The 16,718-nt window shown below is 35.6% G+C and overlaps 1 protein-coding gene across 2 annotated transcripts in view; it reads right to left on the reverse strand.

Moving 5' to 3' along the window:
* The window catches only part of LOC131038307 (DEAD-box ATP-dependent RNA helicase 18), an 85,336-nt gene that overhangs the window by 10,869 nt on the left and 57,749 nt on the right, over nt 1-16,718 (reverse strand). For both annotated transcript variants that reach the window (XR_009358210.1, XM_057970667.2), the window contains exon 6: nt 12,749-12,862. Coding sequence is in view for 1 of the 2 variants with exons in the window: in XM_057970667.2 (XP_057826650.1) it covers nt 12,749-12,862 (114 nt within the window). In the remaining variant the exon portion in view is untranslated. The remainder of the gene's footprint in view (nt 1-12,748; nt 12,863-16,718) is intronic.

Consider the following 16,718-nt stretch of genomic DNA (forward strand, 5'->3'; position numbering starts at 1 on the left):
CTTCAGTTTCAGATGTTATCGGCTTCATCTTCTGATTGTTAAGGGTTAACAATTGTGTCTAGATCATTCAGTTTGAGAGCTTTTGTATTCAAGTTTGTGACTTCAGTAAAGTTTGATTTTTGGTGTGGCTGGGTTTTTCACCCTCAGGTGGAGGGTTTTCCCAAGATAAATACTTGTGTATCTTGTTCTTGTGAAATTTTATTGTTTCAGATTTCTGTGTCTTATGTTTCTGGTTCTAACATTAACACCCACACCCCAACTCACCCTACATGAGAAAAAAGAGACTCATTTAATTTCATATGCATTATTTTATTGTGCAAAAATATTGCAGCAAGGTTTGAAAGAAGAGCAAATTGTTTTAGTAAAGCATTCAAGGTGCAGCAGCAAAAGAGGTTGAATCTAGAGCATCATTGGTAGTGAAACTGCAATTTCTTCAAAAAGGTCTGTCATCCCATCATTTTTATTTTATTGTTGCAAAAAAATTTCAAAGCTTAAAATAAGAAATGTCTGATTTTTTTTTTCATTTTTCAATTTAAAGTTGCATTAAATCTCACAAAAACAACTTGAGCAGCAATGAGAATGACAATAGTGAGGATGAAGTGAAAGAAACACAAATAAATGTAAGAGTTTCAACCTCAACAGAATGTGGAAGTCTTGGGGGTGGAAGTGAACGACTACCGAATCCAGTCAAGTGTCCTTCAATTGTCTTGAAACCTTACACAAAGGGCCCATTTAACCAAAAAAAGTTCTTCTCCAACTTGTGACGGCATACCAAATATAAAAATTCTGGGGGGAGTAGGTTGTGGTAGTGTCACATTTGGAAGACAAATTTTAGAGGGAGCTACACAAGGGTGCAGTCTCATTTCTTGGGTGTTACAAGCCATGGAGTTAAAGATTGTCCAAACATAAAGGAGGATGAGAAGGTAGAGGCTCTTAGATTGCACATGGAGGAAGAAATGAAGTATTAAGGTATGACGATGCCAACGCATTCTTCTACAAGCAGACAATCATCTATGCCTGTATCATTTATGGTTGAAAGTAGTAGTAGTAATATTGCCACAATAGGAAAGAGGAAGATTAGTGGTGGTGAGAGTCAAAGGACTGTTGAAAGTTGTTTAATGTGCGCGCATGGGATGCAACAGTCTTCCATTCCCAAATTCTTTTATGCCCATGCCATCCAATTTCATGTGGCTCATTCCTCTTACTTCAAAAAAATAATCAATGATGTAGCCTCTGTTTGTAATGACTACCCTCAAATATTTTATAAATTTGACATGTAAGCTCAACATAAATACATCAACAATTTTATATTTGTTGTTATAAAAGGTTGATAAGGATTACAATGTTGATACAAGTGCTAATGCAGAATAGGACATTAAGAATTTGCAACAGCAATGGTGATAATAATTAAATCCCAAAATTTCTTGACCTATTTAAGCTGTTTGAGGCTCAGCTGCTTGATCTGCTTGACTTGCTTGAGGTAAGGCATTTGACCTGCTTGACCTACTTGAGGTACTTGACTTTCTTGAGGGGCTTGTGGTGTTTGCAAATCTATTGTTGACTGGTCAAATATTCACTTCTACAAATTTCAAACTTTCTTATAGTTGTATGGCCCCCTTAAATATGGTACGACATCCCATAGAAGTTGTACAACAGCCTTAAACAAATATAATTTTACATGTATAAGCTACAAATCATCCAGATTAGGCCATGATTGCGTCTAGGAATACCAAAGATGGCAATGATGGAATTTTTTACTAGTTTTATTACCACCTTCACTGCCATATCCTCTTTGGCTTTCTAGACTCCCTAAAGTGCATGGCAGACTTCTTTTTAGAGTTGTGACTACTCTATGAAGTGTACAAAAAAAATTTAGGACCCTCAGTTCCCTTTTAGAATGCAAGATAGCTTTCTAACTCACGTGAGCCATTTTTCTGATGTAGCTGCTAGACTAGAGGGCGGCACCAATCCTCTCTTCACTTTTTCTTTGAAATTGCTGCAATCAAGCTTAAAGTCTCACAAATATGAATTGCACCCCCACAAATAATAATCACCCCTTTTTTACTGCTTTTGGAAAATGTATGGCCTCCTTAGGGGTTTTAATAAGGTGCGGCTATGAATGATTATCAACAAAAATAATATATAATATTTTTATAATCATATCTCCACAGCACACACTGCACTGTAAGTTTGTTCCACTGTCACTCACACACACTGCACAAACAAATTTGTATTTGCTAGCAGAATTTTTTAAAAATTGTACTTGTAATTGGGGCCCCTGAAATCTTGTTTAGAATCTTTAGATAAATCAATTTGCTCCAAACCTGCAAATAACCTAAATCATCAACTCAGATGATTCATTGAGGATTGGCTGGGCGGGTATTCATCCACAAAACCAATATTCACTCTAGGGTTTACGTCCTAGGTTAAGTAGTCAAACAAATGCTCAAACTACCAATAAGAGTTTCACCAAAATGGTCCAAAGAATGATTCAAATGAGTCTCTTCAGCCTCTTCATAACCCTCCGTAGAATTTTCTGGAAATTATAATTTAAAATCACTGTTTAAATAATAATTATTTTTGCTCCATAAAGTGACTTTATGTTGTCTTTATTACTTTTCCAACACTTCAGTCACTTGAAATTCACCTTAACAAATAATTAAATAAGTTGTCTTTTAATTTTTGTTTTTTTACAACTTAACATTTAATTATTAAATTGTTTTCCACAAATCTACCCAAAGTTGCAAAACTACAAAAATAGCTTGAAGGTGAATCTTGAATACACCAACATACTCTCAAGTTCACTAGAGCTCAATCTTAATAAAATTTGACACTTTCCAAAAGTAGAATATCCCTCCAATAAGTTTGGAATGCACTTGAAATGTCAAAACTGCACCCAAAAAGCATGAATGGACTTATCTTGATCCCCTAAACACAATGCCATTAACTAAAATCCATTCTGAAAAGGTTGGCACTCTCAAAGAAAGCTGGAGCTTTCCAGATTGTGGGAATAACCAAAAAAGGGAGTCATGCATTGATTCATCCCAAATAGAGCTCAATGTGATTCCAAGATTCCAAATCATTTTGTGGAATATTCCTTCAGCATGATTCCACTACTCCATCCTGATACAATCATCCACTCAAATTTGTTACACCATGAAGCAATTCCACCAATCATGTATATTCTTGGATCCCAAATTTTCGTATCTCCATATACACACTGAGGCTGGAAGGAAGATCATCTCTCATCAAGTTACCAACAACAATCACACATACCCCTTTCAAGTGTTAAAGCTGAAAATTAAATTTATAGCTATCCTAGGAATGCTTTCGCTGTCATAAACTAATAACACCTCATTAATAATCAGCCTCCATGTGCTACAATGGCAGTCCATTGCACAGAAATTCATGGAATTAACTGCAATCATCAATGCAACATCTGAAAATATGAAGATTGGTAACATGAAATGATTGTAACAACCATTAATCACCAATGTGGAAGTTAGAAACAACTGAACCATTATTGAAAGCTCTCCCGAATTTGTTGCATATTATTGAAACTTTGCCAAGCTTGGGACAGAAATAATTGTTCATCTGCTAGCTAAGTTACTGGTTCGGATTTGGGGACGTGAACCTGGTTTGTGGGTTCGGACAAAAAAAATTTTGCATTTTGGGTTTGTGGGTCGGATTCGTCCATATATATATATATACACCCCAAGTTTTCGGAACGGGGGGATAGGGAAACGGGTTTCCGGGACGTTTTGTTTTTTCCCGGAACAGGGGACGACTATATATGTGTATATGTATGTATACCTTGAGTTTCTGGGACGGGGGGATGAGGAAATGGGTTTCTGGGATTGTTTTTTTTCCCCGAAACAAGGGACGACTATATATATATATAGGGAAATCTGAAATTTATATAACATTGTAACATAGTAAACATTCATCATAGCAACATAATAACATTTAGAATTTAGATTTTAAATCTAAAATCATTGAATCAATGATCATTCATCGAATCATCATAGAACTAAGAACATAGCATCAAACGAATCAAATCGAATCATCATAGACTTTAAACCCTCCAAATGGCAAATCCAAATAGTCTTGTTGCTTCTTAAATTTTCTTTCTTTTCTTCAAACCCTAGTTGCTTGAGCAATAATATTCACAACTCACACTTTATAGTCTGCTTTTTCCTTGCTCAGACCAAAATCAAAATGAAAAAACCCTTTCATCTTTCACACTTCACGTCTTCACCAGTTTTGTATTTCAGAATTTCTTCTCTGCACTGTCGTGAAAGCTCCGCCAATGTTTTTTTTATTCTCGTTCAAAAGTGAATATGACTTAACTTTTGAAGTTATATCAATATCATATATATAAATTTATAATATTATATCGATACCATATTATTGATATCGATATAATATTATATCGATACCATATCGTATTGATATAGTTTTATATCAATACCATATTATTGATATCGATATAATATTATATCGATACCATATGGTATTGATATAGTTTTATATCAATTTATATAATATCAAATATGGTATTGTAAAAATAAAGAAAAATTAATCGCTCAAATTTGATATTAAATTTTAATATATTATTTATTAATTAATAATTATTAAAAATTAAAAAAAATTAATTGCTTTCTATCAGTGATTTTCATTAAAAAAAATTAATTGCTTTCCTTAATAATTTTTATAAAAAAAATTAAAAATTGTTTTTTAATTGTGCCTACCATTGAAAATGACCATCCGTCCAGGGGACTATCAACGGTCCCTGGAAAAAAAACGAGTTTTCGGGTAACACTGATATATATATATATATATATATATATATATATATATATTGTCATATGCTATATAATATATATCAATGTTTCATATATGTCCAGGTTCACGATTCAAATAAAAATCATTACAATTGCAAAATTGGCAATCAAAAATAATAATTGTCTTCCATCTTCATCAATCATCAAAAGGATCTAGATCAAGATCATCATCGTTTGCTCCAAGTTCAAATTCAAAATCATTTGAACCCAAACCAATGCCACTCCCACTAGGTGCATCAGCTGTAGGTATCTCATCATCATCATCATCATCCAAAGTGACTCTAACCAAATCATCAACAGTTGCATCCAAGTTGGTACACTCAGGGGTTACATCCCAATGCTTCATCGACCCACCCTTGTATTGTTGTCCCTTATGTGTTAGAAGACGCAAATTGGAATGAATATAAACAAAGTCTTCCACTCTTTTTGAAGCCAGCCGGTTATGCTTCATTGAGTGGATAAAGGAGTATGTACTCCAATTCCGTTCAACAATAGAAGAACTTGCAACCTATTGAAATTGGAAAGGAAACCAGCAAAACTTAAAATTAAAAAACTGCAAAATAAATTAAAGAATGTTAAATGCTAAAGTCTACAATACAAATATTAAAATTTAAAGTAAAAAAACTTAATTGTGATAGTCTCTCGATTGCAAGAGGTTGGAGGAACATATAATCTTGACCATGAAGGTACCACCATGTAGTACCATCCATTTTGGATTGGTCATTAATGGCACAAGGACTATGATTTCTTCCTGAGATAAACAAACCAAACTCTTTCCTAACACTTTCCACCACTTCAGGATCACTCTGGAGTCTAGCAAATGCCCGCTTGTACCCAGTAGCAACTTCAAAATCTCTATATGGTTTAGTTCTCCCTAGCAAAGAAAGCACTTCATCGCTATAGTACATGGGTGATAAAGCATGTGCAAGGAGGTGCAATGGTGTGGTCATCTTGTTCCACCGATGATGAATGATTTGTTCCACCTTCTTGAAAAATACTTCTTGGGGGCCATTCTCTCTTTTTGCTATTATGACTTTTGATTTTTTCAATCATGGTGTACATGCCATAATAGACTTCCCCCAAACATGTTGCATTTGTCTAATGGGCCTCTTTTGCAGAAAAGAAGGGAATTTTCTGCTTGAACTTCATCTTGCATAGCGAGAATCTCCAAGAAAGGATAATGGGGGGCCTTTACTGCTAGTATACTACGTTACCCCGAGTTTCCAGGACGGGGACGGCAGGGGACGACGGGACGCGTTTCCGGGACGGCAAATTTTTTTGCCAAATTTGGGGACTGTGGGGGACGGCAAAGGGGACGGCTATATAAAATATAGGAAAAATTTAAAATATATAGGAAAATTTCAAAATTCTAAATGTTCGTATGAAAACATGGATAAAGCATGCATACATACATTATATTCATATGAAAACAATAAAACATGGATATAGCATGTGTATGATACTATGAAAAGTTGAAAACATTTTAGAATGTAAATTCTGAACATAAAACATTGTTAATACTCAATAGACAATATGCAATTATGCATTCATAAATCAGAATTTCAATTCATTCACATTGTCAATATGCATATCATAATAAATATTAAAGAAATAACATACAAAATGTCAAAACAAAGAGGTTAAATTTTTCCTACTTCTATCGACGCAGTTTCCCCCCATATTTTTCAACGGGGGTTTGGGGGCAGCGCCCCCAAGGTGGGGTCAAGGGGCAGAAACAAAAAAAATTATTCTTTAACAAAGGCGTTGGGTGTTATTTTTCTATTGACTTGCCGAGTTTGGCAATTTTTGGGCGATTTTCTAATCTCTGTGTCAAAACGCCCAAAGGCTACACTGCTGCCATATAGTTTCATTGTCAAAATTATGAATTAAATTAATAAATTTAAAATGTAATTAATGTTATCTTTTAATTTTTTTTATTTTTAATAACAATTTGAGTTAATAAGGGGCCTATATTAGAAAATTGAAAATACAACTTTTTTTATTTTTTTAATATTTTTTTTATGGCCTTAGATATGGGGGACGCCTGGCCATCCCCAGGACGGATTGGGGACGTCCCAGCTCTGGGGGACGTACGGACGTCCCCCAGAGCTAGGGCAGGCATCCCCCCGTTTCGGGGACGTCCCCTCAAAATATAGGACAATTTGGGGATGGGAGGAAACGTCCCCTGGCCGTCCCCAAGTCCCCGAAACGTCCCCGGGACGGGGACGGGGGTTTTCAGGTCAGGGACGCGTCCTCGGGTAACTCTGCTAGTATATGATCTTTAGGTAAAGTCATTGGTGTTTTGCCTGCAAATGGATTAGCTCTTGGTTTTTCTCTTTCTATAGCTTGATCAACGTCTTCTTGTTCTCTATTGAATGCTGCTATTTGTGTTGCAGACAACCCTTTCTCAACGCACATTTTAATCCCTTTCCCAGCAGGGCCACAAAAGTGATGTTTAACTTGATAGTACGAGCACCTATGATTGGTTTTACAAAAATTACAAGTCCATTCAATTCCATAAAGGAGATCCTCTATCAACTTTAAATTTTTGGTTCTGAGTCTTGTAACCCCCACCCACTAAACTCGAACTTGCTGCCATTTTGTTTTGTTTTTTAATATTATAAGAAAATAAACATTTTTAAATTGGAAAAAAAAATTTAAATGCAAGATTATGCAATCTAAAAGCTAATGGAAGTATTAAAAAACATTATAAAAATAAGTAGAACTTGTTTATCTTTTTCTAAAAAAAATTTTAAAAAAAACTTTAAAAAAATCGTTAAAAGATCCAAGAATAGGGATAAATGCTTACCTTAAGTGCTTGAATATCCTTTGTGCAATCTATCCACCTTCGTCAAGCACTCCACGAACAATTTCCTTTGAAAATAATCACTCGCCCTTCAAAATGCCAAATTGAAACCAAGAGAGAAAAGATGAGCAAATGAAGTTCTCATAGGTTTGAAATGTATTTTGCAAGGGGCGGATTAGGATTTTTTGACTAAAAAAGGTAAAAAAATAATTATTTATTGTTTTTAAGTCATTTTTTGTGACTTAACCCAATTAGCGAACTTGGGTTCGCACCTAAGCTCACCCAGGTGCACCCTAGGGGCCCTGGGTTCACTGTGGGTCTGCAAACACGGAACCACAGTGAACTCAGGGCCCCTAGTGCACACCTGTTGTGAACCTAGGCATGAACCCGGGTGCAAACCTAGGCCCAGGTGGACCCAATCTGAGCTCGACCACCCAGACAGGTGAACCCGATATCACAGTCCACTAGTAATGAATGGAGTACAGCAAATTGGGAATTGGAAACCATGAATTTCTCATTCAATATCGTCCTCAAGAGTGACCAATACATCCCACGAGAATATAGGAGCCATGTTCATATATCTTAATAATTGGAACAACAAGATAGTGAGTTTGTTAGAGCCATAATAGCCTTGGCGGCTCTACACAAGAAAACATTGGTGCACACCAAATGGTTGGACCATAATTTCATAACTTGTTTGGTGAGGACCATATCCTTTTGCTTTCCTAAGGGGTTTAGTAAGATACTTAAACAACCACCATACCATATAAATTTTCTAAGTTGCCGGTTCCGGTTCCGGTTCCGGTTCCGATTCGAAGAACCCAGTACGCCGGTACGGCAAAATTTTGAAAAGGGGTTTGGGTTCGTTTGGGTTCGTTAGTACAAAAACATGTAAATTTTTTATATATATATATATATATATATATATATATATTTTGATATTTGTGGAGCCTATAAGCATGAATTAAAATATGCATGTCACATAGCATCATATGAACAACAAAACAAACATAAACTTGTAATCATAGAATCATGATCATACCATAATTGATAATAGCATCATATACATCAAGTTTAATATCAAAATGACAAAATATTCAAGTATCATTGTTTCAACTTTCAACAATATAAACTTAGAGTTTAATCATCAAATGGATCATCTAATTCTTCAGCCTCCTCCTCCTCCTCCTCCTCCTCGTTGACATTGACATTACATGAGCCAATGCCACTTGCACTTGCACTATAAGTTGGCTCAATTTCCGAGTCATCAAGTGTCAATGCAAGAAGCTGAGAAGCAGGAGCATCCAAATCAGTATGCTCTGGCTCTATATCCCACACATCTTTGTTTCCCCTTGTGTGTAGTCATGTTGTTTGTGTGAAAGAAGACGTAGGTTGGAATGCACATATACTAAATTCTCCGCTCTTTTTGATAGCAGCCTATTGCGCTTTACTGAGTGGATGAAAGAGTATGTGCTCCAATTTCTTTCTGAAGCAAATGAACTAGCAACCTATGAAGACAAAGTAAACAATTAAAGTTATACATTAATAAAAATAAAATTACTAGCAACCTATGAAGACAAAGTAAACTATAAATAAACTAAAACTTGTAAATTTAAAATTTTAATTAATTAAACTTACTTGTGATAAAACTTTTATAGCGAGGGGTTGTAGGTGTTGGAAGCATGTGCCATGGAAGTACCACCAGCTATGAGCATCTTTCTTGGATCTATGACGAAGTGCATCAACACTTAGACCATTCCCATTTGCGAATTCTATGAACTCACTTGTAACAACATCTCGCAAATCATCATCGGGATATAGTCTAAGAAATGCTGCCTTATACCCATCAGATACTTCTAGATCTCTCCATGGTGGAATCCTTCCTGGTTTATCAAGAAACTGATTGCTATAGTACTTAGGTGTCAAGGCATAGGCAAGAAGGTGCAAAGCAGTGGTCATCTTATTCCACCTCTCTACAATAATTACTTCCAGTTCTTTGAAGAATTTCTCCTGAGGATCATTCTCTTTTTCATTTATAGTGACCTTTATTTTTTCAAGCATTGAATCAATGCCATCATAAATCTCACCTATGCAAGGCCTATCCATGTCTGTATAGCGAATCATGCTCATGATGGGCTCAGTGATACTTAGGAGATATGTAACAAGATCCCACCATTTCTCATTCAATATTCTATCCCTAATTTTTTCTGCCCTCTCAGTGCTACTTTGCTTCCATACAGTCCAATTGGTGCTGATCACCATATTGCATAGTGCCACTCTAACTTTCACAAGTCGTCTTAAGACGATTGTGTTTGATGCAAAACGGGTCTCAGCAACCTATAGCACAAATTAATGCCAAATGATTAAAAAATAAAGCCAAACTTTAAAGAAGAATACACAATATAGCTTACACAATGATATTATTAACATTGAAAATTCAAAAAAATCAGAAAATGTAAAATTAAATTACTATTTCACTTACCTTCAATAGCTCCAAATTTGAATAGGTTCTAAAAATCCCTTGAGACATGTGGTGGTTTGTGATGAACATCTGGATGTCCTCAGCCTCTGCATACACATCTCTGATCCATTTTATTTTTTGCCCAATCCTTTGTAGCATAAGATTGAGTGAATGTACCGCACAAGGTGTCCAAAAGATGTGATCATAGCGTTGCTCAACCAACAAACCAGCAGCTCTACAATTTTTTGCATTGTCCGTTATGACTTGGACAACATTGCGAGGTCCCACAGACTCAATGACAGAGATGAGAATTTCTACAATAAATTGGCCATCTTTTATTTGGCCCTCACAATCCACAGCTCTCAAAAACATTGCCCCTTTAGGGGACACCGCTATGACATTGATCAAGGGACGGTTTTTAGCATCTTTCCACCCATCTGAAACAATTGTTACCCCTGTCTCAACCCATGAATCCCTTATGGGTTTCAATGCATCTTCAACCCGCTTCACCTCTTTCTCCAATAATGTTCCACGTACCTTCTCATAACTGGGGCCCTTATACCCTCTTGGTGCCTCATTAACACTTTTTATCATTTGCTTCCAATATGGGGAGCGAACAACATTGACTGACAACCCATTTGCATAAATGCACCTTACTATATCTTGATCAGCATTGTCTCTACTCTCATTTTGGAATGCGGTTTGTAAAGGCCTCTTTGTTCTTTTACGTGTCAAGGGTGGTTCACTTTGAGGTTCATTTGTGGCAAAGAAGGGGTGGTCTTCTACTACAATACTGGGATTAGAAGGGCCTTGCATTCCCCTTGTTTTCTTTGATGCGGTTTGGTTCAATCTACGGGCTTCCCTCTCTTCTGCCGCCTCATGCTCCCTAATATATTTCATCACTATCTCATCTGGTATAGGTTTACCATTTTTTCCAAGGCATTTTTTGATGCCTCTTCCTTTTATTCCACACAAATGGCCTACCACCCGATAATATGAACTATTACGTTCAATATCACATCCATGGCATTTCCACCACCTCCCGGAAGTTGTTTTATAATGTCCACATATTTCCATAAGGGAGAATTTGGATCATTTCTTTGTTTTGCAATTATTTGTTCATTGCCAATGGAGGAAGATGTAGATGCCATTCTAGTTCCTATGGCAAGAAATAAAATAAACATATTCAAAAACAAAAACTAAATAATGAAAAAAAATTGAAGTTTCATGTTTGACAATTTGTGAAACAAAAAAAGTTGGAAAAAAATGTTTAAAAACCTACCTCTTGCAGCCAATGGAAGCTTGAAAATGTATGGAAATGATGCTGCAACACTTGTTGAAGCTTCTAAAATTAGTCTTCAACTCCTCCTCTTTGATCTTGGAAGCCAAATTTTCTTCAACCTTTCTTCAACCTGCTCTCATAAAAAATTTGTTTGCAACACAAATGAGGTGAAATGTGTCAATAAAGTGTTTTAGAAGTGTTTTTTAGGTTATAATTTTCACTTTTTAAAAGGCGGAACTGAAAAAAAATTAAAATTTGGTTTGTTTTTTAGCTTTATGGGCCGCCCAGCCGCCCGGGTTTGGCCTGGGTCCGCCCGGGTTCGACCCGGGTCGAACCCACCCTGGGTTTTTCGAACCCTAGTCGAACCCAGGTCGAACCGGACCCGTACCACGGACCCGGTTGAACCCGGACCCGTACTAGGGCGTCCCAGGGGCGAACCCGGTAACTTAGTAAATTTTGTGTGATTGTACTGCATTATAGCAAGCTTGAAAAATGTCTCTAATCTCCATGTGTTTATGTAATCATGGAGGAGACAGTTTGTAGCAATATACATCACACTTTCACCAACCAAAGCTATGGTCGGACCATAATTTCATAACTTGTTTGGTGAGGACCATATTCTTTTGCTTTCCTAAGGGGTTCAGTAAGATACTTAAACAACCAACATACCATATAAATTTTATGTGACTGTACTGCATTATAGCAAGCTTGAAAAATGTCTCTAATCTCCATGTGTTTATGTAAACATGGAGGAGACAGTTTGTTGCAATATACATCACACTTTCACCAACCAAAGCTGCTTTTTCAAGAAAAATATCATTTCAACAAAATAACCATCAATGGTGCCTAGATCAAAAGCTTGCTATTAACCAAAACATCTCATTTACCTGGTCATTACATTTAATAACTCTGAACAATTCCAATGAAAATTCATCCCTATTTAAGTCACGCATCCACGGCCAGGCTAATTTTCTAGCAAAGTTCATTTCAATAAATCACCATCATTGGTGTATTATGGTGCATAATTCTTTTCCTTGATAATGAACAAATCATCACAAATATGTGACCACTGCATTTAATAAGTCTAAACAATTTTGTATGAGTCATCTGTACTTCACTATTCCTTTGTATTCTAAATTGTGGTAATGATATAACAAACACCCTAGTACTTGCAAGATGACAATTTGCAGGAATAGAGGCGACAAAGAGAACACTACACCATTAAGCTTAATATCTGTAACTTTTTTTCATTAACATTTTGCTGCAGCTAGAATTAAAATGCTTAACAACATTAAGTGCACATCACTCAAGTAACTTGTGGAAATTAAATCATAAATAAGGCATAACATTCTCACCTGGACGATCCAATCAACATCAGGAATATCTAGCCCCCGTGCTGCTACATCAGTGCATAGAAGAATTCCAGTAGAGAGTTTTGTGAAAGATGCTAAAGCTTTCTCTCTGATGGACTGCAAAAGTTGATAGCAACTCACTCAGCATATGAAAACTTTGCTGAATAAAAAGTACAGCAGTGGTAATACAAAAAGAGGAGTAAAGATGACGAACTAAACAGAAGTGAAGCATAAAATGACAAATACAAATTTCATGGGGCCTGAATGAGATGAATAACCATGATTATGGTGTATCCTGTTCACATTCACAGATAACAATCGTAATCCAGTGAAACTGATAGCAACACCAAAGTTCCTTTTTTGTAAATTGCAAGAGTATTTCTGCTTTCATAACATGCACACTTGCAAATACTAAAAATACTTGTTATCGATGCAGTTGAGCAGCAAAAAATATGTTCATTTGACAAAGTAAAACCCATAACAGAAAAGCATTTTGTTGGTTCTTTATAATATCAATGGTTTGCCTTACTCAGATCACATATCAGGTGTACTTGTTGAGACTGACAGGTTGCTAATAAATTTTATGCCTGTTTTTTGAAAATTATGGCTAAGAGTTGTTATGCGAAAGATGGCCAATTATAGTTAACAGGCTAAATTCATAAAAACATGGTGCATTGCTGTATCTTTAATCTACTTAAGAAAGAATAATTGAAAGACAGGAAGCTCTAATTTTTTTTTTAAATGATATTGACATCATCTGACAACCAAGACAATCAATGAAACTGGAAGTTCATTAGCAAATAGCAATAGCAACTTGAGTTACAAAAGGCAACTCCAGTCTCACTAGACTAAGAGGGGAAAAAAAACTTAGGGCTTTCTCAATCCTTAATATTAGAAAACAAGTTTTTTGGTAGAAACTGTAGACACCTAAAAATAACTAACACATCTCTGCATCATTTCTCGTCGTTTATTCCAATCAGTGTCAACCGATCTCCACCATTGATCGACATCAAGAAAAATTTATAAGTGCAACTTTCATTCCAGGAATGAAAGTTGATCAACATCAGTCTCAACCCTGGATGAACAATATGGATAGACACAGCTGATTTGCACTTATAGACAAGTTTGCTATCAAAGAGACACTGCTGATAAGAAAAATTTGACACAAACAACAATCTAAGGAAGTCCAGAATGGAACATGCATCAAAAACAAAAAGCCCCATATAACAGATGTGAATGGAAAACAACAAATTTAAGGCAACTTCAGCTTAAAATGGATAGCAATTTCTGTACACTGAGAAACATGTTTGCTGAATTGGAATCGGATATGGGCACAGATACATGGGTATGATATGAAAGTATGGGAAAAAAATTATTTGAGGCTTGACACGCTCTGGCTATGCCCATACTAAAAACATATAAAAATTATAAATAACAAATATATGCAACCTGGAAACAGGAATTAAGTATAAAATTGTTATTATACTTAATATAAACTTAAATAAAAAAAGAATTATTATATTTGCAACCTGAAAACAGGAATTAAATACAAAATTTGTATGTCTTCGGACATGTAGTGTTGCGGATAAAACACTTTGTTGGTGAAGCGGACACCAAGGTTCAAGCCCCTGCTGGGCCATTGTGCTCGCAGGTTTGAACAAGTGAAGTGTGTGGATGAGGTCCCACGTTTGTGGCCTCATCGGTTCATAAGTCCGGGTCAAAAGTGTTTCATGTGGAGCCGGAGAGCATGTCATGCCAACGTCGCCGATCACGTTAAAAAGTTTACCAGGCATTTTTTTTTTAAAAGTACAAAATTATTATTATACTTAATATAAAATTAAATTAAAAAGAATTATTATTATATTATATTAAGATTTCATATTTGATACTTCGCAAAATTATTTATAATAAAATTGTAGTCACATGTATTATTTTAAAGTTATAGCTTCACTTTTAGTTTTTGCAATACCATAATTTTAATGTTAACCTAAATAATAATAAACTTACACAGAACTCTCAATTTTTAATGCGAAAGTGTAGCCATGTAAACTTTTGGTAAAGCATATTTCATAACAATTTTATTGATCTACTTTAATTGCAAGCAATTTCTGATAGATTCCTTACTGCAACCTCGTTTCATACAAATGGGCATGGTGACTAGTTTCTCGTATGATCGTCCTACTTACGCTTACCATCTTAGGTTGCATGGCCACATGTTTTAAAAAAGAGAAAAAACCACTATTGCAGGGAAGCATAAGATGAGAAGTGGACAGGTAGAAAACAAGACAAAAACCCTAAAAATGTTACAGTTGCCAGTGTTCACTATAGGTAAAACCATAAGAAATAGTAAATGAAAAATAAAAAAATTGCTTCAAACAGAGATGCTTCATGACTGTATGCAGATAACGTTCCATTCACTGTCATTCCTTTACTATTGCCTGTGAATCAAATAAAATGCATTGAAAATGTCAAATGACCATGGTTTAGGGTATTTGATGCATGTGTTATTGTAAAAAAGCACAAATGATATGCGTTAAAAAATATCCCGCTGTTGGAATTGCAATGGAAATACCTTGTCCAACCTAGAATCCATTGGGTACATGGGTTGATGACTTCAAGCAATTCTGACCTAAAAAAATCTATCCTACCAAATTCCACTTGTGTTCCATACCTGAGTCCAACATTAGGACAACTCGTACCTAGGTATGCAAGGTTTTTAGGTTTTTATGCTGATTCGACAACCTAGATGGATAGGGAAGGTAAGCAAGTGGAACCAGCCTTTGAGAAAACTCCTATAACCAACTCACATTGTTTCACATTGAAGGTTTAAACTTCTAAGTTCTAACTACTTATTATTCAGATCAAGCTAGACATACCCCCTTGTGATTCACAATCAACACAAAGAAACCTACTAGTCGGTTTCACCAACTGGAGACATATTTTGAAGTTAAAGATAGAGGGAGGAGTAAAAAGTTTGCTTGTCAAATTGTAGATAATTGCACATGCACTCACATATGGTGCAAATGCTATACTCAAAAAATCCAAAAATAAACACAACCCCATTTATGAACTAGAAACATTTCAAACATTTGATCAAAGTTTAACTATACGCAGACAACACAAAGGTCAGCAACATAACAACTTATAGTCTCTCAAACACAAACCTGGTATGAGCATAAGTAGGAACTCTATAAACAAAATGGTGCCTTAGAATTGGTGTTCAAGGGCGTGTTAGCATAGCAAATGGGCAGTTTATAATTTCATATTGAAATAGAATAGCCATTGATTAACATCAATGCTGATAGCCAATGGTTTTCAAAAGGTGCTTATAATAAAGCAAAAAGTAAGACACCATTGGAATCATCTGACATATGGATGTAAAGACAAGAAGAAAATAGTTTTGTGGCCAAGGGTCACAGAAAGAAGATTGCCAATACTACACAAGAAACCTAATGTTGACCACAAGACAAAAACATATGAGCATTGCCACAAGGATCAAAAACACAAAGGAAATGTACTGTGCATCACATTGAGATTCGATTCCACTAACGAAATGAGTAAGCAGCCTTCCATGTCATAAAAAAGTCTAGAGAAAATAGCAACAAATGAAGAAACATGTCTCAATTTCAGTGTCATCCAAGAAATTCAATGTTAATTAGGATCATAAAAACCACAAACCAAAAGAGCAACAAGACAGCAGCAAGAAATCAAACTTTAATTATGAAAATTAAACCAAATCTGATTGGATAATATGGGATACACCAAAGCAATCAAATAGGATTTCAAAGCTACGGGTAGGTAATCAAGAATTGTAGCAAGTGCAAGTGTCAAGCCAGGTTGAGGTGAAGCTTTCTCTGAGTATTTAAATTAAGGAATTGAAGTGACCACCATCTTTGACTTCAAGAACCAGAGAAATATAGTCCCTTTACTGAAAGTGTAGAAGCTTAGGTTGATGGCTTACAAAGATCAACAC

This window comes from Cryptomeria japonica, chromosome 6 (genome assembly GCF_030272615.1).
Source record: "Cryptomeria japonica chromosome 6, Sugi_1.0, whole genome shotgun sequence".
NCBI classification, from domain to species: domain Eukaryota; kingdom Viridiplantae; phylum Streptophyta; class Pinopsida; order Cupressales; family Cupressaceae; genus Cryptomeria; species Cryptomeria japonica.